At 44.1% G+C, this 25835-nt stretch overlaps 1 protein-coding gene across 4 annotated transcripts in view; it reads left to right on the top strand.

Moving 5' to 3' along the window:
* usp6nl (USP6 N-terminal like) overlaps positions 1–25835 on the top strand; it is a 65942-nt gene that overhangs the window by 36250 nt on the left and 3857 nt on the right. For 2 of the 4 annotated variants that reach the window (XM_029761241.1, XM_029761239.1), the window contains 12 exons: positions 7857–7930; positions 12272–12354; positions 13974–14013; positions 14436–14516; positions 19215–19322; positions 19746–19855; positions 20935–20983; positions 21251–21371; positions 21898–21992; positions 22407–22472; positions 23825–23924; positions 24118–24270. In XM_029761241.1, the coding sequence (XP_029617101.1) occupies positions 7857–7930; positions 12272–12354; positions 13974–14013; positions 14436–14516; positions 19215–19322; positions 19746–19855; positions 20935–20983; positions 21251–21371; positions 21898–21992; positions 22407–22472; positions 23825–23924; positions 24118–24270 (1080 nt within the window). Of the gene's footprint in view, positions 1–449; positions 788–7856; positions 7931–8508; positions 8843–12271; positions 12355–13973; positions 14014–14435; positions 14517–19214; positions 19323–19745; positions 19856–20934; positions 20984–21250; positions 21372–21897; positions 21993–22406; positions 22473–23824; positions 23925–24117; positions 24271–25835 lie in introns of those variants that run through there. The other 2 variants (XM_029761240.1, XM_029761242.1) reach the window with 2 other exon arrangements.

Raw genomic sequence — 25835 nt, forward strand, 5'->3', positions numbered from 1 at the left:
AACCATTATCTTTCTTCCCCTCTTTTTCTCCCTCCCTCCCTTCCTCTTCTCTCCCGGCTGTCCTGCGATATGCCTGCTCTACATGATCGTTCTGGGTGTACGACTCGCCACAGGAGTTGAACATGAGTCTCCTTAATGAAAGCTGTTTTATCAAAACGCTGTCAACTCTTCTCTGGCTCCTGTCTTGGCTGTCCCTTGATTTCTGATCTCCCTCTCCCTGGGCCTCACCCACTGTCTTCCTCATCTCTCTCTCTCTCCTGTCCCTCTTTCTCTCCCTCCCTCTTATTTGCTCCTTCTCTCTCCCTCCCTCTCTTCTCTGATGTATTGAATAGGGGCTGTTGTGTGTTTGGAATGTTGTGAGTGGGATAGTGGTGACTTGATGCTGAAGTCAGTGTCCCTCTTTCTCTCTCTCTCTCTCTCTCTCTCGCTCGCTTTCTCATTCTCTTTCTTATTCTCTCTGTCTCTCTTGTTCCCTCTCTCGTTCTCTAATCTCTTTGTAAAGTAAACAAACTGCTGCATTGTGACAGTAACCCTCAAACTCAACCACTCTGATCTCCCTTCTGCTTCTCAGAGGAGTCTGTCAATACAAGCCACCATTTGTCTGTCTCTCTGGTTCCTCTCATTGGTACGTGGACTGTTGTGGTGCGACGTAGTTGCCGTGGCAGAGTGGTGGTTCTGGGATGGGTTAGAGGTTTTTTGTGAGTAGTGTTTGTCTAGCCCGGGCTGTCACTAATGCGGACTAAATCTCTCCGTAGACTGGAGGATCCCACCGAGAGCGTGAAGAGAGGTAAGACATGATGTCACTGAGGCGACTGACTTTAAAAAATACTGCCTTGGTTTTTGCCACCTTACTAGGACAAACTGCTGGTGTTGAAGCTATTGCTTCTGTCGGATTAGAATTTTGTTGAAAAATGTAACTTATAAAGGTGTTGCACAGTTTACAATTGAGATTCAGTTACTTGGAGACATGAAAGTTGACATGGTATTTATAGCATGTCTGTGAGTGTAGTTTGCGGGTAAACTACTGTGGGTAGACGCCTTCATTGTATTGAGTGATGTCATTTTGACTGTTGAGGTCAACTACGTGTGATGTGGTTGGGTATAGGTAGAAACATGTTTGTTTTTACATCTAGTTTGTGGAAATGAGTATAGTTTTGAAGCAATGCTAATAGCATGCCCAGTGTTATGCTGCGTGTGGTTACCATACAGTTTTTTTGTTTTTGCTGTTACGCTGACAATTGGGTGACATCAGTTTGTTTTTGTTTTTCGTGTTTGTATATTTGGACATAAAATGGCGCGTCTATGACAGCCCACACAGGCTCCATTTAGAACTCGCAAATGGTTTATTTCACTTTCTGACCTTGTTCAGTAGGTTATTTATTTTAGTTCACTTTTTACATTCTATTCATTTCAAGGCTTAAATTGACATGGCCTTGGTGCACTTTGCGATTGCCTTCTAGATCCTTTTTTCCCCCAATCATAACTATGTATGTAATGCAGTAAGGTGACTAGAGGCCGCACTCTCAGCCTGGTCGTCTCCAGGTTTGGCCTTGGGACGTGTTGATTGGCTGTACACAGGCAGGCTGAGAGGCGGATGAATAAAGTGAAGTGTGAGGCTCTGTGAGTTCAAGAACAAAGGACAGGAAATGACTTCTCCTCCAACCAGGCTTTCCATTAGAACCATGCAGCTTCAGTACCTTTGCAGATACAGTGCCTTGCAAAAGTATTCGTCCTCCTTGCCTTTTTTCCTATTGTGTTGCATTAAAACCTGTAATTTTAAATGGATTTTATATGGATTTCATGAAATGGACATGCACAAAATAATCCAAATTGGTGAAGTGAAATGAAATAAATTATTTATTGAAAAAAACTAAATTTGAAAAGTGGTGCGTGTGTATGTATTCACCCCCTTTGCTATGAAGCCCCTAAATAAGATCTGGTGCAACCAATTACCTTCAGAAGTCACATAATTAGTTAGATTGCACACAGGTGGACTTTAAGTGTCACATGATCTCAGTGTGTCTATATACACCTGTTCTGAAAGGCCCCAGAGTCTGCAACACCACTAAGCAAGGGGCACCACCAAGCAAGCGGCACCCTGAAGACCAAGGAGCTCTCCAAACAGGTCAGGGACAAAGTTGTGGAGAAGTACAGATCAGGGTTGGGTTATAAAAAAATATCCAAAACTTTAACATCCCATGGAGCACCATTTTAAATCCATTATAAAAAAAAATAATTGAAAGAATATGGCACCACAAGAAAGCTGCCAAGAGAGGGCCGCCCACCAAAACTCATGGACCAGGCGAGGAGGGCATTTAATCAGAGAGGCGACAAAGAGACCAAAGGTAACCCTGAAGGATCTGCAAAACTCCACAGCCGAGATTGGAGTATCTGTCCATAGGACCACTTTAAGCCATACACTCCACAGAGCTGGGCTTTACGGAAGAGTGGCCAGAAAAAAGCCATTGCTTAAAGAAAAAAAATAATAAACAAACACATTTGGTGTTTGCCAAAAGGCATGTGGGAGACTCCCCAAACATATGGAAGAAGGTACTCTGGTCAGATGAGACTAAAATTGAGCTTTTTGGTAGAGGTCGACCGACTAATTAGGGCTGATTTTCAAGTTTTCATAACAATTGGTAATCAGCATTTTTGGATGCCGATTATGGCCGATTTACATTGCATTCCACTAGGAAATTGCGTGGCAGGCTGACCACCTGTTACGCGAGTGCAGCAAGGAGCCAAGGTAAGTTGCTAGCTAGCATTAAACTTAACTTATAAAAAAACAATCAATCTTCACATAATCACTAGTTAACTACACATAGTTCATGATATTACTAGTTTATCTAGCCTGTCCTGCGTTGCATATAATCAATGCGGTGCCTGTTAGTTTATCATCGAATCACAGCCTACTTCGCCAAACGGGTGATGATTTAACAAAGGCACATTAATGAAAAAGCACAATTGTTGCACGAATGTACCTAACCATAAACATATTTTGCCTTTCTTAAAATCAATGCACAGAAGTATATATTTTTAAACCTGCATATTTAGTTAAGAAATGTATGCTGGCAGGAAATATTAACTAGGGAAATTGTGTCACTTCTCTTTCGTTCATTGCACGCAGAGTAAGTGTATATGCAACAGTTTGACCGCCTGGCTCGTTGCGAACTAATTTGCCAGAATTTTACATAATTATGACAACATTGAAGGTTGTGCAATGTAACAGCAATATTTAGACTTAGGGTTGCCACCCGTTTTGATAAAATACGGAACGGTTCCATATTTCACTGAAACAATAAACGTTTTGTTTTCGAAATGATAGTTTCCGGATTTGACCATATTAATGAACAAAGGCTCGTATTTCTGTGTTTATTATAATTAAGTCTATGATTTGATATTTGATAGAGCAGTCTGACTGAGCGGTGGTAGGCAGCAGCAGGCTCGTAAGCATTCATTCAAACTTTACTGCGTTTGCCAGCAGCTCTTAGCAATGCTTGATCACAGTGCTGTTTATGACTTCAAGCCTATCAACTCCTGAGATTAGCCTGGCGATACTAAAGTGCCTATTAGAACATCCAATAGTCAAAGTTATATGAAATACAAATGGTATAGAGAGAAATAGTCGACGCGTCATAATTCCTTTAATAACTGCAATCTAGTATTTCCTTACTGGGAATATTGAAGAACTAGGAATATTGAACCACCAGATTTCATATTGTCTGAGCAAGGAACTTAAACGTTAGCTTTTTTACATGGCACATATTGCACTTTTACTTTCTCTCCAACACTGTATTTTCATTATTTAAACCAAATTGAGCATGTTTCATTATTTATTTGAGACTAAATATATTTTATTTATGTATTATATTAAGTTAAAATAAGTGTTCATTGTTCATTCAGTATTGTTGTAATTGTCATTATTTCAAATATATAAAAATTGTCCGATTTAATCGGTATCGGCTTTTTTGGTCCTCTAATAATCGGCCTCGGCGTTGAAAAATCATAATCGGTCGACCTCTACTTTTTGGCCATCAAGGAAAACGCCATGTCTTTGCGCAAACCCAATACCTCTCATCACCCCGAGAAAACCATCCCCACAGTGAAACATGGTGGGGACAACATCATGCTGTGGGGATGTTTTTCATCAGCAGGGACTGGGAAACTAGTCAGAATTGAAGGAATGATGGATGGCGCTAAATACAGGGAAATTCTTGTCTTCCAGAGATTTGAGACTGGGACGAAGGTTCACCTTCCAGCAGGACAATGACCCTAAGCATACTGCAAAAGCAACACTCGAGTGGTTTAAGGGGAAACATTTTAAATGTATTGGAATGGCCTAGTCAAAGCCCAGACCTCAATCCAATTGAGAATCTGTGGTATGACTTAAAGATTGCGGAACCCATCCAACTTGGAGCTGGAGCAGTTTTGCCTTGAAGAATGGGCAAAAATCCCAGTGGCTAGATATGCCAAACTTATAGAGACATACCCCAAGAGAATTGCAGCTGTCTTATTTCTTGTTTGTTTCACAATAATAAATATTTAGCATCTTCAAAGTGGTAGGCATGTTGTGTAAATCAAATGATACAAACCCCCCAAAAAATCTATTTTAATTCCAGGTTGTAAGGCAACAAAATAGGAAAAATGCCAAGGGGGTGAGAACTTTCGCAAGCCACTGTAGGAACCAGGAATGAATGTTAACTTGGAGGGAGAGAGGAGCAGAGAGAGTAAGCAAAATAACACTACTTGTTATAAAGACAAGTCTTGGACTAGAAACCACTAGACCCTAAAAGAGAGAATCATAGTATTTATAAAGTCTATTGTCATGCGGTTGTTTAGTCATCCAGACTCATTCTTTGACAGGAGTTGTGATGAATACAGACAAATACTTTACAGATAGACGACACAGGAAGACGCAGAGTTATTATGTGAACTGCCGGGGCGGCAGGTAGCCTCGTGGTTAGAGTGTTGGACTTGTAACCGAAAGGTTGCAAGATCGAATCCCCGAGCTGACAAGGTAAAAATGTGTCGTTCTGCCCCTGAACGAGGCAGTTCCTAGGCCGTCATTGTAAATAAAAATGTGTTCTTAACTGACTTGCCTAGTTAAATAAAGGTAAAATTTAAAAAACTAAGAGAGAGGGATGTGATCATAAAGTCTGTTGTTTTTGATGATGCTGTTGTCCAGAAGACAGGCTCTGAGTCTGATTGGATGAAAGCATGATCCTTGGTTCATTCTTTTATAGACTTGATCAACACTTGAATCATCATGGACAGATGGGTTATATACAGATTGACAACATGTTGTCCCTAACCTGTGAGTGAGCGAGACCAGTTGTTCTTTCAGTGACATTTTCCTGTGTTTTTCAGAAGCCTACTGTGTGATTTAATATGTTTTCAGCATGGAAAATTACATCTTTCTATTCTGACACTCTGTTATGACCTCTGTGAGGGATGGATGGAGAGAGAGGGACACAGCAGTTTGATGGGTAGTAGAGAGCAGGAGTGAAGGGAAAGTGGAGAACCGGGTAATTTCCACTCAGGGCAAAGCGCTAGACCGACGGGGACATTTTAATCGCAGCGGGAGAGAGAAATGACCTGCCGCTCTACGCAGCCGTCGCCACAGGGCACTGCCATGTGAAGAGGAAGCGGTTAAGACTGGCAGAGGAGGATGAGGGAGGGGTGAAAGTTCAGGGAGGTAGGGGGTCTAATCAGGAAAAAGAGGAGTAGGAGTGGACAGGGGGGGGAGGATGGGGTGACTCGCTGGAAGTGCAAAGGTTCAGGGATGTATGTTTTCCTCAAGCAGCCCTGTAGCCTCAAGGAAGGGGCTTGTCCAGGAGTATTCTGTAAGCACGAGGAGTCGCAGCAGTCCAAGCAACACAACAAACACAATAATTCTGAACGAGCCTCCAACCCCTTACAAACACGGAGTCACGGATGCCAGTGCCATTCCCTGAGCATGAAAGAGTCTAATTGTGTTTAGCTTAAGCGCTGCCCCTGTTGAATACTAATATGGCTGCTGGGGGGTTCAGTGTGTGTTACTGCTGCCAACACTGGGTTTTACTATGGGAATACTCAATCCCATTTACCCAGAATTCCATTCCACTGAACCATGGAAAAATTCAGTGGGGGAAAAGTGTTATTTGTTTCCAGACAGAAAACTGCTGTCCCTTCTCCCACTCTGGTTGCCATTGTCAGCCCATGGCGACATGCCTTTCACTGTGACAGACAGTTACACATCACCCTGTCATAAGAATTCCGGCCGGCTCGATAAGAGCGATGTTTGTTCGGGACATATTGGAATTCCGGATGAGCCCAGGGAGGAAGGGGGGAAGAATCAAAGTGGAATACTGACTGAAAAAGTGAAAGAAAAGAGAAAGGGAAAAATAAAACGATTAAAACTTTAAAACCACCCTTCTCTTGGGACCTTGTACTTCTTGAGTGGAGGCAAAGCAGCACATCTCATTGGTGGAGAGGGTTGAAAAGCTGTATGGTGGTTGCTGCTCTGCCATTCTGGTGAATGGAGAGAATTACTTCATGTCTCACACCAGCTCAGTAAACACAGTAGCACAGTAGCACACAGAGTGTATCTACAATAGCCTCTCACTAACAACACAGTATTGTGTTCTTTCTTTGTGCTGTGTGTGTGTGTGTGGAGCAATGTATTTATTCTCACATTAACTTGGTCGGCAAGCTGCCTCAATCTGTGTACAAATAGGTTTACAGAACACGTTCAGTGTTTTGTTTATTCTCAATCTCAGTGTGAGTCCAATGTGTCTGAGGAACACACACACACACACACACACACACACACACAACTTGTATTTCTAATGTGCATTTGGCTGGTGGCTCAGTGCAGGTACATCAAAGCAGATGAAATGCCAATTTGTCCGTTGCCTGGAAAGATTCATTATCTTTTTCCATCAGGACTTGACTGGATCCAAGTGTATTTTCACATCAGGAAGGATGCTTTAGTACCAGCCTTTTGCTATTAGAAAACACAGATACACAGTATATTCTGGCTGACCACATTCCATCTCAAGAACTACCCGTTCTTGGTTAACTCCTAGAACCAATAGGACTCTTCCAATAAATCTGACCTAGACCTTTTAGTTTTCAACTATTACCACAGTGCTTCAAACCAAGAACACACACACACACACACACACGTATATTCTGTGCCAGCTTTGTTAACGTGTTTTCCTGTATTTTGAGCTTCCCATTGGCTGCTGAATCAGGAAGTGGCAGTGTGTGTGTGGACCGGTCAGATCATACTGTAATAATCTGATGAGGAAACCAATGATTGTAAATGGAGGAAACTCACTTGGTTGAGTGGTACAGTTGAGGTAAAGGAGGTGGGTGGGGCGCTCTCAGCATCCTGGTCACGCGTGACAGTTTCTCGTTAATCGTCCATCTGGGGCATAATAGCTGACGTGCGCACGCACCGCTTCTGTCACATAGAGACGTCCCACTGACACTGGTCTCCATTTTGAGCTTAAAGTGGCCCAACTCAACGGCACACACACACAGCCTCTTAGTTGTGTATGATACACTCCACCCCTGCTGAGTCCTGCTGGTTCCACCAGTGTGACTCTGACATGGCCCCCAGTGTGGGCTACAGTAGGCCAGGCTTTAACCTTTGACCCCTGGCTCAGTGTGGGGCCAGAGAACTGAACCACTTAGTGTTTGATAGTAGTGAAACGGTACAGCGCAACCATTTCCAGTCTGTATTGGCCTTCACTGAGCCTACTGGGACCACAATACAAAGGTTGACATTTTGAACACTTGTCCTTTTTCTTCCTTCGATCTTCTTCTACCTACCTTCCTCTCTCTCATCCCCCCTCTGTTTTCTCTGGCAGCGTCTGGTACAGAGCAGGATGCTGTGCTGAGGCTTGAGCAGGAGAGGGCTGAGATCGTCTCCAAATATGACAAGGTAAGAACCCCTCCACTAATGAAGGACAGTAAATCACCTGCAGCATTGAATGTTTGTCTGTCAGTACCAGACAGAAGCTGGGCTAACAATATTTCTAGGAGGTTTCCAGAGATGTGTGCTTTGTTTTCTTGTAATTTGTCAGTCTGGTGGTGAAAAGTGTGTGTGTGTGTGTGTGTGTGTCCATCCACACCTGTGTGTGTGTGTGTGTGTGTGTGTGTGTGTGTGTGTGTGTGTGTGTGTGTGTGTGGCACCTCTTTCCATTGCCCGTGGCATCATCACTATAGCCAGCTGTTGGGACTGGTTTATAAATTAGCCTTTTTAATTTAGTCCAGCGGGCAGTATAATCAAGCCCGCTCGTTAAGAGAGGAGGAGAGAGGCGGCCACTCTGACACAGAGTTTAATTATGTTTTGATGTTTGACCCTGATCACAAGAGGAGTCCATTTTCTCTCGTTGGCGAGGCGGAACGAGTCCAATCAAAACCAATTCAGTTTCATCATGACAGTGCCGGGGGGGGGGGACTGTTATCAAGACAAAGATGGAGTTCATGGTCTCACTACAGACCTCAACGTTTTCTATCAATGGGGTTTCATTCAAGGGTGTGATGTACGTCCTCTCCCTCCTGTTTCCTTTGACTACAGGAGAATACTGGAAGAAACATTCTATACCCTGGAACTGTGACGGAGTCAATCATAGACACCAGAAACATGGAAAGCTTGACAAAGTGAAACACTGAACAGAATCATGGTCCAATTCTGCTATGACATTGATTTTACACAGCTGTCTTGTGCGTGTGTGTGTGTGTGCGGCCCTGTGTCTATACGCAGATACCACATGACATGGGCTTTAGACACAGTCTGTGTCTCCACTGACATCTCTTCCAGGCTCTGTGCGTGTTCGGCCTGACGTCGGATGTAAGAACAATCTATTCATCCCAGATGTCTTTTTGGTGTATTTATATTCATTTTACCCTGTTTCTGCAGTGTGAGGGAGCTGGGTTAAGTTAGGACAGGATTTCCAGTAAAAAGAGGGAGTGCAGGAGGGAGAGATGTTTTTAGACATCCAGCTGGTCGTCTGTCTAGCCTTGTAGACCTCAGCCAAAGCTGGACATTGTTTGGCTCTCTTTTTTTCCCCTCTTCCCTCACTCTTCATCACCTCTTTTGCCCTCTTTTTTTTTTTAAAGTTTTAATTTAACCTTTTATTTTACTAGGCAAGTCAGTTAAAACCTGTTGGGGCTACGGGGTAGCAATGAACCCTGAGATGGGATTGCTAGCAAGGCTGGAAATTCAAAACATCAAAAATCTAATAATTTCAATTTCTCAAACAATCAACTATTTTACACCATTTAAAAGATAAACATCTCCTTAATCTAACCACATTGTTCGATTTTCAAAGAGGCTTTACGGCAAAAGCATAAAGTTAGATTATGTTAGGACAGTACATAGCCACAAAAGTACAAACATCCATTTTGATTTCAAGGTCAGGCGTCACCAAAAGCAGAAACCAGCTAAAATTATGCACTAACCTTTGACAATCTCCATCAGATGACACTCCTAGGACATTATGTTATACAATACATGCATTTTTTGTTCCATCAAGTTCATATTTATATCCAAAAACAGCATTTTACAGTAGCGGTGAAATTCAGATTTTTTTCTTCTCTGAAATGCTTCCGGTGAACAACGTTACAATTTACAAAATTACTATTCGAAAACATTGGTAAATTATAATATTGTCATTCAAATAATTATAGTTTAACATTTCGTAAATGCTACTGTATTGCCAGATTTCAAAATAACTTTACTGGGAAATCACAAGTTGCAATAAACCGGGTGCTGTGCTAAGAACAATAGGCTAGGCTATATAGGTTAGCATCATCTTGTAACCATGTAATATCAATAATACTATTGTCAATAATCCCTTACCTTTGATTATCTTCATCCATTGGCACTTCCAGGAATCCCAGGTCCACAACAAATATGGTTTCTTTTGACAAAGTTCATAATTGATGTCCAAATAACTCCAAGTTGTTAGGCTTCGGTGGCTACTAAAAAGTAGCGCGGGGGGGGGGGTGGGAAGTCACAGCGAAAAGTTAAAAAAGTTTAAAAAATAATCTATTTACGCTCACTGTGGTATCTATTAAACAATGACTCAAAAAAAATAGTACAGCCACACATTTTTTTTTCTCTCAGGTTTTCTCAGGTTTTTGCCTGCCATATGAGTTTTGTTATACTTACAGACACCATTCAAACAGTTTTAGAAAATTCAGAGTGTTTTCTATCCAAATCTGGTAATAATATGCATATCCTAGCTTCTGAGTTGGTGTAGGTGGCAGTTAAAAATGGGCACATATTTTTTTCAAAATTCTCAATACTGCCCCCTAGTCCCAACAGGTTTTAAGAACAAATTCTTATTTACAATGATGGCCTCCCGGGGAACAGTGGGTTAACTGCCTTGTTCAGGGGCAGAATGACAGATTTTTACCTTGTCAGCTCGGGGATTTGATCTTGCAACCTTTCGGTTATTGGCCCAACACTCTAACCACTAGGCTACCTGCCGCCCCTCCATTTCAGTCTCCCACCTTTCCTCTTTCTTTTCCTTGTATTTGTTTCTCTATACAATCCTTCCATCTTCCCCTCCGTCTTCACAATTTATTTTCATTTTCTCATTATTTTCCCTTTTGCTCTCATGCATTCTCCACTCCCATTTTCTCATTTTTAATGTTGACTTTCTATTGTCTGAATTCAACAGCCTCTCCTCTGCCTTGAGTCAGGCTGTGACTCAGGGTGCGTCTGCCTAGCACTTCATTTCACACCTGTTAGCAGCAGGGCTAGGCTCTCTAGCACAGCCAAGCATAGCATGTACACACACACACACACACACACACACACTCACTCTGTAGGGGAGTGTGGAGGACTGGAGTTGCCCATCCCGGCTCCAGACTGTCTGAGGGTAAATGTACTGAACAAAAATATGAACACAACATGCAACAATTTCAAAGATTACAGTTCATATAAGGAAATCAGTCTATTGAAGTAAATTAGGCTCTAATCTATGGATTTCACATGCCTGGGAATACAGATATGCATCTGTTGGTCACAGATCCCTTTAAAAAAAAGAGTAGGGGCGTGGATCAGAAAACCAGTCAGTATCTGGTGTGACCAACATTTGCCTCATGCAGCGCGACACAGCTCCTTCGCATAGATCAGGCTGTTGATTGTGGCCTGTGGAATGTTGTCCCACTTCTCTTCAATGGCTGTGCGAAGTTGCTGGATATTGGGGAGAACTGGAACACGCTGTCGTACACTTCGATCCAGAGCATCCCGAACATGCTCAATGGGTGACATGTCAGAGTATGCATGCCATGGAAGAACTGGGACAATTTCAGCCTCCAGGAATTATGTACAAATCCTTGCGACATGGGGCCGTGCATTATCATACTGAAACATGAGGTGATGGCGGTGGATAGCTCTGTGAATTAAAATTGCCATCGATAAAAGGTAATTGGGTTGGTTGTCCATAGCTTATACCTACCTGTCCACACCATAACCCCACCTCCACCATGGGACACTCTGTTCACAACATTGACATCAGCAAACCGCTCGTCCACACAATGCCATAAACATGGTCTGCGGTTGTGAGTCCGGATGGACGTCCTGCCAAATTCTCAAACTACTGTAGAGGCGGCTTATGGTAGAAAAATGAATATTCAATTCTCTGGCAACAGCTCTGGTGGACATTCTTGCAGTCAGCATGCCATTTGCACAACTTGAGAAATCTGTGGCATTTTGTTGTGTGATAAAACTGTACATTTATAGTGGGCTTTTATTGTCCCCAGCACAACGTGAACCTGTGTAATGTTAATGCTGTTTAGTCAACTTCTTGATATGCCACACCTGTCAGGTGGATGGATTATCTTGGCAAAAGGAGAAATGCTCACCAACAGGGATGTAAACACATTTGTGCACAAAATTTGAGACAAATAAGCTTTCTGTGCGTATGGAAAATGTATTTATTTCAGCTCATGAAACATGGGACCAACACTTTACATGTTGCGTTTATATTTAGTTCAGTGTAGAATAACACTGATGTTCATGTTTCTATCTCAATTATAATAGTGTCGATGTTTACAAAGTATGTAGCCATCCAGTTCTTTATAGGCATCAAGTTACTTTGAATGTTAAGTAATGTATCTCATGTGTATTCATTCTCATTTGTGCTGCAAGTAAAAAAATAAATTAAAAAAAGATGTTCCCAAGGATGTTTTTTAATTTTTTATAGCACAAATACATTTCAAACTACTTGTTATTCATTGCTTTACCCATGAGGCGCTTTGGTTGCAGGGAAAAGAGGGTGCCACTGTGGAACCCTGGGAGGATGCAAGCTTCCACCTGTACAAAGTTATTGACCGCTTCGGCTTCGTACAGTAAGAGCACACACGCGCGCGCACACACACACACCCTTAAGTGATCAATTCATTACACATGGCAAATAAACTTTGAAATGTGAATCAGTCACACGCACACCACAATCTTCCCCCTTGTTTGTGTTCTGATCTTTCACTTCAGTAAGCTTCAAAGAACACTAGTTTAAAACAGTACCATTGTCTTGAAGTAGGAGAAAGTGACTCTCTATAACCTGGTGTGTTGTGGCTTTGGCATGGCCAGCAGTGGGGTTGCATGGCTCTTAAACAACACTGTTCTTAGGCAGTTATAACAGTTATATATAGGCTGGCACATGTGGGCTGGTTTAGGCAGGAAGCTGCAGGGTTAGCCACAATCACAGGGCATCAGTGTGGGAGCTCAGGCCCAGGGCGAGAGTATAGGGGAGAGAGGGATGACGTGCCGGGGCCCAGGGCCAGTCACGGTCTGGAGAGAAGGTTACAGTCTGGAGAGAGGGAAGGATGGAGAGGTTGAGGCCCTGGGTGAAGGCTATGGTCTGGGAGAGAGGGATGGAAAGAGAGCAGATGGGGGCTTGGCTGAAGGTTATGGTTGTGGCCTAATGCCAGGACTTTGGACTGGCTGGTTAGGACACAGCTGGGGCCCATGGTTAAGAAAGTAGAGATGAGGCCTCCAGCTCCATGAAATAGCCTATGAAGGAGAGCCCTTTCTAGGTCATACTGACTAGGTGTGACGACGACAATGAGGGACAAAAGAAGGGAATGCCCCATTTACAGGCAGACACCGACAAACTGACTGCAAACTCTCTGTGCTTCCTGTATGAGTTAAAGGTCAGGTTCAGGGGTCAGGGCAGTCCCAGGACAGAGACACAGGAAGTGGGGGATGGGACCCAGGCTCTGTTCCCTTCCTTCCATGAAGTCATCATAGATCTGACCAATGTTGGATTGGTTAAAGCAATGGAGAGGAAACCTTACTTTCACTTGCCCAGTCATGGACAGATTAGTTAATATTACTAAAAGAAGGAAGGATGCGTTTTGAGAGTTTTGGAACAGGCCCCCACCTTGGGGAAATCCCTATTTTTTTATTTATTTGTATGATCTAAGCCAGTGGGCTGAGTGGTACAGAGAGCTGTGCTGCTCTGCACTGTTAGTTTCATAGTGTAACTCATGGATAGACATAGAGGCATTGAAACTGGGACAGGACAGTAGCCAGAATGGAGGAATGTTTTAATGTGTTATTTCCTGTTTGCTTGGCTGCTGACGTGTAATGTTCCCTCCCTTTGATGAGTGTTAGGGAAGGTTAAACGAGCTCTGGCAGCTACGGCATTTATTTCTTTAATGACTCCACTTCCTCTGGAATGAATCTTTGAGTGGCCCGTATTGACTTTGAGACACCTCATCTTGGGGCTCCATCTTGTCCATCTCCACTACGTATGAGGGAGTTGAGTTGGACAGAGAGACGGCCTACTAACATTCCACCCATCTACCGAATGTGTAATGTTCTGAAAGGCCCAGACCAGCAAAGCCTTAGCTAAGCCCATGGACAAACGATGATCGATACCTTGTATATTTTCAAAGCAAGAATGTGTCTAAAAAAGAAACCAAAGCTGTGTAATACTAAAGCTTGTTTGTTTTCTCCTCTCCAGTGAGAATGACCTTCCGTCCTACGACTCGGTGGAAGAGAAGGTGAGCGACCATGTTTCAGACCCTCAGGGCTAACTACATCGCTCCCATCCCACATGTCTATGCTGCTGTAAAATGACCTTCACAGATGAGAAAGAACAAAGTGTCTTTCACACGCATAACGATTACTGTCACTGCTATGAATAGAACTCTGGTTGCTGAGAATTGATTAGTTCTTCCCTTTTCAGAATCCTAACATTTTGTAGTCTTCTACTGTAGCTCACAATGAGTTTCATAATGTTCTGAGCTGATTTTAAGATTGCATTCTAATGTCACTGTAACCTTTGCCTCATCCTACGTCATAAAATGTATTATTTATTTTATGAAGCAAAATGTATGACACTGCATATTTGTCTGCATATACAGTTCCTCCAGAGTTTTGGTAATGAGGAAGTGTTAACATGCCACTTCCTGTGTCCCCTCAGCAAAAACACTTAGAGGTAGAAAGGACCTCAAAATGGCTGAAGATGATGAAGAGCTGGGACAAGTATAAGAACAGTGAGAAGGTACGATCTCGCTCTCGTCCTCTCTCACCATCTCTCCCCCTTCTTGCAGTCTCTTAAAATATCTCATTCCCACATTCCTGTTGTCAAATATTACATTCCACATTCTTCTCCTCGTGCCTCACTCACATCTCTCCTTCTCTTTGGTGAACAAATATCAGTGAGTCTCTCCCTGAAGAGAATTTATAGGGGTCCGGTCTCTGTAATAACCATCTTTGTTAGTGCCTGAGTTTGGGGTCTTTTATGATAGGTGTTGGGCCCTCGGGCATTCAGTTCTGTTGTCCTTCAGTTGTACTCTGTGGTTCCAGCGGGAATTGGAGATTGTCTTTAAATTAACCTTGGCTAGGGGAATGTTTTAGCTTTGTTCTCTCTCTTTCTCCAGTTTCAAGAATTGCGTGACAAGCAACAACCAAGGACTTGTTGTTCCCCCTCTGTCAGTCAGTGCTTCGCTCGTTTCTCTCGGCTGGTTAAACAGGTTACGGTTGATGGCTCTTTTTGTTTCCTGTGCTGCTGAAAACAATAGCATACTAATGCAGTCATAAGGTTCTAGGTTCTAGCATCTGTAAGGCAGGTTCTAGCATCTGTAAGGCAGGTGTAATCTGTAGATCTACTAAAAATCTGCTGTAGGGCAGAGCCTGGGTCCTGGCACAGGTGTTGATGTGACAGTGAATTTATGGTAGAAATAGAGGACTGCGGAGTGCAGCGAGCAGGAGAGACCTCTACACTGAAGAGCCATTTAGATCACACACACACACACACACAATAAACTCGCCAAAAGGAAACCGCACGCACAAATGCACACACACACACCAATGGATGATTAGTGGAACAGGTGCACTCATTGACTTCCTCATTAGAGCCCTAATTACTGGGCTGTCGCTGTTGACGTCAAGCCCCGAGTGGGTCTATCTGGCACACACACACACACACACACAGTATAAGCACACACCTCCACACTCACACAGAACACGTATACTACACACACAGACTAACATGCACTATGAGCATACAACCTAAACTGATTCGTTAACCTTTAATTATCACCCATCACTGGCCATCCGATGCCTAAACACATCTCCTTCCAAATCAATGTTTCTCTCTCTCCTCCCACCTCTCTCTGTGTTCCGCCTGCTGAGTAATGAAGATTGTGTGTATATAATATATATGTGTGTATGTAATATATATATGTGTGTATGTATGTATATGACACGCTACAAAAGTATGTGGTAACCGCTTAAAATTAGGCTATTTCAGCCACCGTTGCTTGACAGGTGTATTAAATTGAGCACACAGCCATGCAATCTCCATAGACAAACATTGGCAGTAGAATGGCCTGACTGAAGAACTCAGTGACTTTCAACGTGGCACCATCATAGGATGACACCTTTCCAACAAGTCAGTTAGTTAAATGTCTGCCCTGCTAGAGCTGCCCCGGTCCATTGTAAGTGCTGTTATTGTGAAGTGGAAACGTCTAGGAGCAACAACGGTTCAGCCACGAAGTGGTAGGTCGAAAAGCGTACAGAACGGGACCGCAGAGTAAAAATCATCTGTCCTTGGTTGCAGACAATGTTTCCTCTATGACGTGCGCTGCTCCCCGGGACTACCGTGCAGAATTATCAGCCCACCGAGAGAAGCATGAGATTGATCTTCACTTAACTTTCTAGAGCAGTGTTCACCGACTGGTTGATCTCCAAGGCATTCCTAGTTGATCGCCAAAGATTTCTGTAAAAAAAACAACAACGATAAAGCCTTGTGTTCCTAATTTTATAAATGTTTCGTCTCGGGGCTGTTTGGCAGTAGGTGCACCTGATTCAGCTGCCTTGCGCGCCGGGTAGGTGAACTGTTGCCATTTTGAACCAATTCATCTGTCTGGCGGGCGCAGAGAGCAAATCAAGTGCACTATATGCCTACTGCTGGCCAATCGGATTGCTCAGATTACCGTGTCTGCAGTAACGTAGCAGGCATAAAAGAAAGCTACAGCAAAATTGATACTGTGATATTTCAAAAACATGACAAGAGAGACTCAACGAATACAGCAAAGAGCTGCTGTTTTTATGAGTGAGTTGATGTTTAAGTTCTTACTCAGCACTGTCAACACTTTGTATTCAACACTTTTATAAGCCATAAAATGTGCGTTCTTCCTATTGCTACTCAGCGCTAGAACAATCCCTGTAGCAGTAATGAATGAGTTGGAAAGTGTATCTATAGGTTTGCATTGTTATTATTAGCGGCTTGGGTCTTTTTTAATATCCAGGAATATTTAACTTCCTCTGTTCATAGGAGTAACAACATGAATTTGTGCATGTGGCAGACATAATGCAGTGCGACCCGAGTTTCCCCACCATTTTGGGTCAGAGTCGGAAAGGGAGAGCAGAGAGTTGTTGAGGCGGACCCTCAGTCTGCTGCTCCTTCTCTGCTGAGACTGACCATCAAATGCAGGCACCATCTGCCCAGTACAATAAAAAGAAAGCCAATTATTTAAATGCTCAGATGTGCCTCACAAGAAATACATCAACAGATCTATTACCAGTGTGATCGTATAGCCCACCTCAAATTTCAAAATATAATTCAAAAAACTTACCTGAACAGCAATTCATTGGCAGGGCAATTCAAGCAAAGCCAATATGCGTTGATAGTGTATTGGGCCTATATTGCTACAGTACTTTTTTTACCTCATGGCTATAGTACTGTTTTTAATTGGTTAATGTTGCATAGGCTTGTGTTTAAGTCATGTTAAAAAAAAAAAATTGGCTTGCATTTTCATTCAGAAATCAATCTAAACTCAGAAAAGGTTGGTGGCCAATGTTCTAGTCTTCCCTGTTAACACCGTTTCCCTTTACTGTGGTAAATGTGATAGAATCAACACAATATTAACCACTTTCAATGTAACATACCGAGACAAAACAAATTATGCAAGAGATTGTTGTAGGCAGAACGCATTGGAGTAGGATTCTATTGCATTGACACACACTTCTCAACCCGCACTCAACACAGACTGGTGCGGCATGAACAATCAGAGCTGCGCTAGACCTATATGCAATTAGGCCGTTGCCATATATGTATCTGTACCATTTACTTTGAACTGGACTGTGTTTACAGCATGAGCGGTCATGAGTAGATGCGCTTGTTTTGAGATCAAAGTGAAAGCTGCATGTAGCCACGTGTGCACATTTTGTTCATATCCTTTCCTCGTTAGTGAGTTATTAGCCCAGTTATAGATCATTTGTAGCCAGCAATAGGGGAGTGATTGCTTCCTACAAGAGCACAAAATGTGTGCATTTCGGCTACTAGTCCAATGCTATAACCACTAGGCTACCTGCCGCCCCGTGCACAGAATGCCCCCAAGCACAAAGCGAGGTCCATACAGAAATGCTTTGTTGAGATCGGTGTGGAAGAACTTGACTGGCCTGCACAGATCCCTGACCTCAACCCCATCAACTGCGAGCCAGGCCTAATCGTCCAACATCAGTGCCCGACCTCACTAATGCTCATGGCTGAATGGAAGCAAGTCCCTGCAGCAATGTTCCAACATCTAGTGGAAAGCCTTCCCAGAAGAGTGGAGGCTGTTATAGCAGAAAAGGGGGGACCAACTCTATATTAATGGCCATGATTTTGGAATGAGATGTTCGAAGAACAGGTGTCCACATACTTTTGGTCATGTAGTTTCAGTTTCAGTTACTGGCCCAACGCGATTTTAATAGCTGTCAAAGGAGATTTCACTACAACGATAAAGTTTGTCTTTTAAGACTTGATCTTTTCCACTCCTGGAGTCCTGGAGATGTTTCCTCTCCTTCTGTCTATGGAATGACTTTACCCCTTTACACACACACACACACACACACACACACACACACACACACACACACACGGAGCATGACCAGATTCCTTGGTCAGATGGGTAGGTCTCCCCTTCTAAATCTCCTCTCCATCTACCCAGAGGTCCAGACACACATCACCTATAGCGTCTTTTCCAATCACCCAGAATCAGCTGATGTAAGAAGGGCTTTCTAAATACATTTAGATTTTGATTTGAATAATAGTTGTATATACTTTCCTTCACACGCATACCTGTGTTTCACACGCATACCTGTGTTTCACACGCATACCTGTGTTTCACACGCATACCTGTGTTTCACACGCATACCTGTACTTCACACGCATACCTGTACTTCACACGCATACCTGTACTTCACACGCATACCTGTCCTTCACACGCATACCTGTCCTTCACACGCATACCTGTCTTTCACACGCATACCTGTCTTTCACACGCATACCTGTCTTTCACACGCATACCTGTCTTTCACACGCCTACCTGTCTTTCACACGCCTACCTGTCTTTCACACGCCTACCTGTCTTTCACACGCCTACCTGTCTTTCACACGCCTACCTGTCTTTCACACGCATACCTGTCTTTCACACGCCTACCTGTCCTCTCATACTATCCACTTGAGTAACATTTGATTGATGTTTTCTTGATGATTGATTGTACCCCCTTAATGCTGAATGTGAGTCCGATTTATTCATTACTATCAATTCATCATGAAAACTGTTCAGTTGTGTAGCTCAAATTTGATTAGGCAAAAAGGCATTTTGAATCTTGAGCGTTAGGGCTAAGGGGTGTGGTTGAAAGGTGAAGCATGGTCTCTTTGATGTTGCACTAAGAATGTCCTTTTCCCCGTATCCATGTCTCCCTCCAGCTGGTGAGGCGGATCTATAAGGGAATTCCCCTACAGCTCCGAGGAGAGGTGTGGTGTCTGCTCCTCGACGTTCCCAAAATAAAGGAGGAGAAGAAAGACTTCTACGAGGTACGTTATGGAAACACGAGCCAGAAGCTCACAGCAGAGAATTATAGTACTCTGTAGGACTAACATCCTTCCTCCCTGGGCAAAGTCATGTAGGAACTATACACATTCACACTGACTCTCCTACTGTCCCTCTCCACTCAGCCAGCTTCATTATAGCCCAGGCCTCATTAACATTCATAACCAGGGCGGCAAACCCTGGACTTATTAGATTTCAGAGCTTCATCCATTATTACGGGGGAGGTGTGTGTGTGTGTGTGTGTGTGTCAGCACTGGAATACTGAGTTTCTAGTCACAACTGAGCTTTATTATAACTCAATAAACATTTGCGGGATGGATGAGTAGTTTTATTCCTTTGTATTTCACTCTCACAAACTCTCACACACACTCCCTCAGTGACTGTGTTGTTGTGCTTCCTGTGTGTAGAAGCTGAAGCTCAGGGCTCGAGGTCTGTCTCCTGACGTCCGTCAGATTGACCTGGATGTGAACCGAACCTACAGGGACCACGTCATGTTCATGACCCGCTACGACGTCAAGTCAGTATCTCCCTCCAACTGTATACACACACACACACACACACACACACACACACACACACACACACACACACACACACACACACACACACACACACACAGGGACCACGTCATGTTCATGACCCGCTACGATGTCAAGTCAGTATCTCCCTCCAACTGTATACACACACACACACACACACACACACACACACGCACAGGGACCACGTCATGTTCATGACCCGCTACGATGTCAAGTCAGTATCTCCCTCCAACTGTATACACACACACACACACACACACACACACACACACGCACAGGGACCATGTCATGTTCATGCACCGCTATGACATCAAGTCAGTTTCTCATACTCCAGGTGATGAGAAGTACAACATCTACACTTAGTCACTACAGAATAGTACCTTTAATTAGGGCCTGGAGTTTTTCTTGACCGTGTGCCCTGACTAGAAGAAAACCCTGGTCGTAGCCTGGGCCATGATGCACATCTATCTGGCCATACCTCTTTCTGTCATAATGGTGGCTGACATTGACATTTCCCTATAAGGAAGTGAGAGGACACACGTCCCTTTTCTGTGTTTTTACTTCTGCTTGACGACGTCATGGAGAGAGCCAGAACCAGGAGCCCCTGGGAAATAAACTCTGTGGCCTGCAGAGTCAGAGAGCAGCACGGACCTGGCAGGCACAGCCTCACAGGAACTAAACACATTGCCTCGATACTGACCAGGGCACAATACAACTACCAACTACCTCAAACACAGCTATACCATGAAAGCATAAAACTTCCAACTACCTCAAACACAAAGGTTGCCAAATATAGGAAGTAAAAATGATTAATGCATCATTAATGCATTTAGAAGACAATACGACTATTAGAGCATTTGAATGATGAGAGAAAACCAGATCTCTCTTGAAAAATATAATTTATCTCAAGGAGACTAACCTGGTTAAATAAAAAAGCAACCTGAATTCAACACCTTTCTGGGATCAGTTGGGAAGCTCCTGTTCCTGTTAGTTAACCTGCACTTCCATCAGATGATGTCTAGTCGTTAGTAGGTTGACTGTTTGTTGTTGTTTTCAGGCAGCAGGCTCTGTTCCACGTCCTAACAGCCTACTCCGTGTACAACACGGTGAGTCACACTACACACATTCCAGAACGAATCCCCCGACACCTCAACGCTTTCTCTTTTCTTTACCCTACCTCTCCTTTCCCCAATCAACTGTTTTCTACAGCCTCGTCCTTCTTTTACCCCCTCATCCAGCTCCTCCTGATCACCCTCCCCTGTTCTCTCCATCCACCGACCTCTTCTGTTCCTGTGTAGATATAGAGAAGTGAGTTTGTGTGCAGTTTTGCATGCGTGTTTGTCTATACATTATAAAACTGTGTGTGTGTGTAGGAGGTGGGGTACTGCCAGGGCATGAGTCAGATCACTGCTCTGTTGCTCATCTATATGAATGAAGAGGATGCCTTCTGGGCTCTGGTCAAACTGCTGTCTGGACAGAAACACGCCATGCATGGTAAACACACACACTACACACTGTGTAACATCCTATAGAAGCTTTAGACCGTCATGCAATAGCCCACGCCTAAGCCATGTCATATATGTGCACCATATAGGATACAAGTCAATTCAGGGGTAGCATACTAGACCAGACACTAAGTAGGCATGAACAGCCACGCCCTAGACCACATAGGATAGTTAGCTCTGGTCTTTTACTCCAAACATTCCTTAAGGCCAACATGACCCCACTGACACAGGAACGTGCCAAATGGATAGAATATAAACACACACTCACACACTGTATACACACACACACTCTCACATACCTTTCAAGGACTTAGGCTGTCTCTTCTGGGCCCCATAAAAATGTGAGGAAACATATTTCTAGAGAACCCTCCCTTACAACTTCTTACCAGATATCTATAGAGCTCACCCAATCTCACGTCCCTTCCATTCAGACCCACACACACAACGAGAACCACCAGACTCATTTCCTCCATTTGATGAAATGCTCTGTGATCTCCGTCCCTCCTCCCCTCTAGGGTTTTTTATCCCCGGCTTCCCCAAGCTGATGCGCTTCCAGGAGCACCATGACCGCATCCTCAAGAAGATGATGCCCAAACTGAAGTCACACCTGGTGAGGCCCGCGGAGCGCACACACACACACACACACACACACACACACACACACAGCCTGGGGGAGGGGGTAGTGGTATATAAATGACAGCCCTAAGCCTGCTGGTATGGGGGACTGAGTTGAGTGCCACAGCAGCAGCCTTTGATGTGTTGAGATTAAAGGGTGGCGGAATGAGAGAGAGATGCCATGTCTACACACACCACCATGCACACACAGGAATGGCTTTTATTCTGCTTTTAATATGGGGCCTTGGGCACATTGGCGGATTCACCACTGCTGTTAAACCAAGGCCACTGTTTAAATACGCACACGCACACGCACACACACACACACACACACACACACACACACACACACACACACACACACACACACACACACGGAGTGGTAATGGCTCATTGACCTTTGTTTCAGGACACACAGGAGGTGTTCACCAGCCTGTACACTATGAAGTGGTTCTTCCAGTGTTTCCTGGACCGGGTGAGTGGCTGAATCACATCCCCTTCCCTCTGTATCAGAATGTTAGACAGGGTGAGTGGCTGAATCACATCCCCTTCCCTCTGTATCAGAATGTTAGACAGGGTGAGTGGCTGAATCACATCCCCTTCCCTCTGTATCAGAATGTTAGACAGGGTGAGTGGCTGAATCACATCCCCTTCCCTCTGTATCAGAATGTTAGACAGGGTGAGTGGCTGAATCACATCCCCTTCCTTCTGTATCAGAATGTTAGACAGGGTGAGTGGCTGAATCACATCCCCTTCCCTCTGTATCAGAATGTTAGACAGGGCGAGTGGCTGAATCACATCCCCTTCCCTCTGTATCAGAATGTTAGACAGGGCGAGTGGCTGGATCACATCCCCTTCCCTCTGTATCAGAATGTTAGACAGGGTGAGTGGCTGAATCACATCCCATTCCCTCTGTATCAGAATGTTAGACAGGGTGAGTGACTGAATCACATCCCATTCCCTCTGTATCAGAATGTTAGACAGGGTGAGTGACTGAATCACATCCCCTTCCCTCTGTATCAGAATGTTAGACAGGGTGAGTGGCTGAATCACATCCTATTCCCTCTGTATCAGAATGTTAGACAGGGTGAGTGGCTGAATCACATCCCCTTCCCTCTGTATCAGAATGTTAGACAGGGTGAGTGGCTGAATCACATCCCCTTCCCTCTGTATCAGAATGTTAGACAGGGTGAGTGACTGAATCACATCCCCTTCCCTCTGTATCAGAATGTTAGACAGGGTGAGTGGCTGAATCACATCCCCTTCCCTCTGTATCAGAATGTTAGACAGGGTGAGTGGCTGAATCACATCCCCTTCCCTCTATCAGAATGTTAGACAGGGTGAGTGGCTGAATCACATACCCTTCCCTCTGTATCAGAATGTTAGACAGGGTGAGTGGCTGAATCACATCCCCTTCCCTCTGTATCAGAATGTTAGACAGGGTGAGTGACTGAATCACATCCCCTTCCCTCTGTATCAGAATGTTAGACAGGGTGAGTGGCTGAATCACATCCCCTTCCCTCTGTATCAGAATGTTAGACAGGGTGAGTGGCTGAATCACATCCCATTCCCTCTGTATCAGAATGTTAGATAGGGTGAGTGGCTGAATCACATCCCATTCCCTCTATCCTTTAGGCCTGCAGCTTTTCTAAATATGTCTTTGTAAAGCATCAGTCATTATCACACCATGCCTACTGCGGGTGTTGGGCTTTAGAAAGTGTTTAATTATATTCTGAAAATAAATATATTTTCTCCTTTCTGGCTCTCCCTTTCTCTCTCCTTCATTATCTTTCTTCCTCTCTGTCTCTCTCCCTCTCTCTCCCTCAGACCCCCTTCACTCTGACCCTGCGGATCTGGGACATCTATATCCTGGAGGGAGAGAGAGTTCTGACCGCCATGTCCTACACGGTCCTCAAACTGCACAAGAGTAAGACCAGAACAGTAGGACTGTGCTATTGTGACCACTGTTTTAGCCCGCTGAACTAAAGCCCCAGCTTCAGGTCTCAGGCAAAGTTGCTCATCATGTTCACTGAACCACCTCCGCTAATCTCTTAAGATCTGTGACTGTCCTCAAACTGCACAGGAGAAAGTGTTCTCACACTGTGTGTGTTGGTTTGCAGAGCACCTGTTGAAGCTGTCTATGGAGGACCTGGTTGAGTTTCTGCAGGTGACTCTGGCCAAGGACTTCTTCTTTGAGGATGACTTTGTGATTGAGCAGCTGCAGAACAACATGGTGGAGCTAAGGAGGTCCAAACTGGAGCTGGCCGCACCAGGTAGCCTTCTGCCCACCAACACATCTTATACACACACAGATTACAGTAGGCTACAATTTGTCCCACACACACAGATCATACAACTGCCGCACACAAGCTCAAAATATCAACACACACACACACGGATGTATCACCCTGCATATGTTACTTCACTTACATTCACCCTCAACATACACTCATTCACTCAACACACACACACACACACACACACACACACACACACACAGCTCTCCTGCTGGCTACTGTGTAGTAGTATTACCAGTGGTAGTTGTAATTAGTGATAGCAGTCTGTCTCATCTTGCTTTCTGTCTCTTGCTTAATCTGCCTCTTCTCCCTCTTCTCCCAATGGTTCGGCCCAGCCTACAAAAGTGTGGGTGGGAGTGGGGGCCACATCCCCTCCTACGACAGTAACCGGTGGGCTATCCTGACTGGTGTTCCCCTGTTTCATCATCTGTCCATCCGTCCCTCCCTCCGTTTTCCGTCTGTCTGTCTGTCGCCTGTCTGTCCAGCAGCCCTGGGCTTCTCTTACAGAACATTCTCCCAATGTTACCGCAACCTTGTGCAGTAGCTACTGCAACTCAGGCCAGGCTACTATTGGTAAAGCTACCTTGGAGTCTTGTAGTGGAGGGATTGTCCTTCTCTATTACTACCACCCTCTTTGTCACTGACTGCTTTTAGCGAGGTACTGCAGATAGTCATTATCAGTACAGGAGTAACCATTTAAGCTCCCACTTTAGATAATAACATACTTTTGAGTCAATACTTTCAGTTAGTAAGATACATCTCGCCTGAAGCTTTGACTGGTCACCGCTCAACATTGAAGGCTACATAATGGCTTAACCTCCGAATGTCCTAATGTAGTGTGGCATCCTACCACCCTGGGTGTGTGTACACACACACAGTGAGAGAGCTATTTTCTCTTCCTGGTGACAGGATAATAAGTATCATCCAACAGCGGAGGCTTTTTGTTCGACTGCAGCACTCGGAGCTCATCTTCAACCCATCTGCTACTAGTGAACCAACCACACGTCATGTTGAGAAATGAAGATTCAGAAGCCAAAACTCTTCCCACTTTGACAGTTAAATTGTTGGATGAGGTTTTTAATGAGAAGCTAAACAAAGGCTTGAATAGGTTATTTTCTGTGTTTTACGTTTGAATGTGGGGTGGAGACTGCATCCTACCATTAACTTGGAAACCCTAAAGCACCTGTGTCAGTGAACATATTTCCTGGGTGAATCCTCAATACTCTCAAGTGGCTTCCTCTCCTGAGTCCAAACTGAGAAGACTGGATGGGTGAGAGCAATAAAGCACTGATCTCGGCTGTATCCCAATACATTTGAATGGCTTCCGCTTCTTGTCTCCTTTCCTTTATCCCTAACCAAAGCGCCATTTTTTCCCTCGTCCAGGCTTTTCAGATCAGTGGTTCTAAGTGATAGTAGAGAAGGACAGGAAGCTGTGTAGGAGTGATGGATGCTGTGACTTACAGGCAGAGTTTCTCCATATTGTTTTCACCCATTCAGTCTACGGACAGGGAAATGGGACACTTTCTTACACAATGGAGAGC

This window comes from Salmo trutta, chromosome 8, assembly GCF_901001165.1.
Source record: "Salmo trutta chromosome 8, fSalTru1.1, whole genome shotgun sequence".
NCBI lineage: Eukaryota > Metazoa > Chordata > Actinopteri > Salmoniformes > Salmonidae > Salmo > Salmo trutta.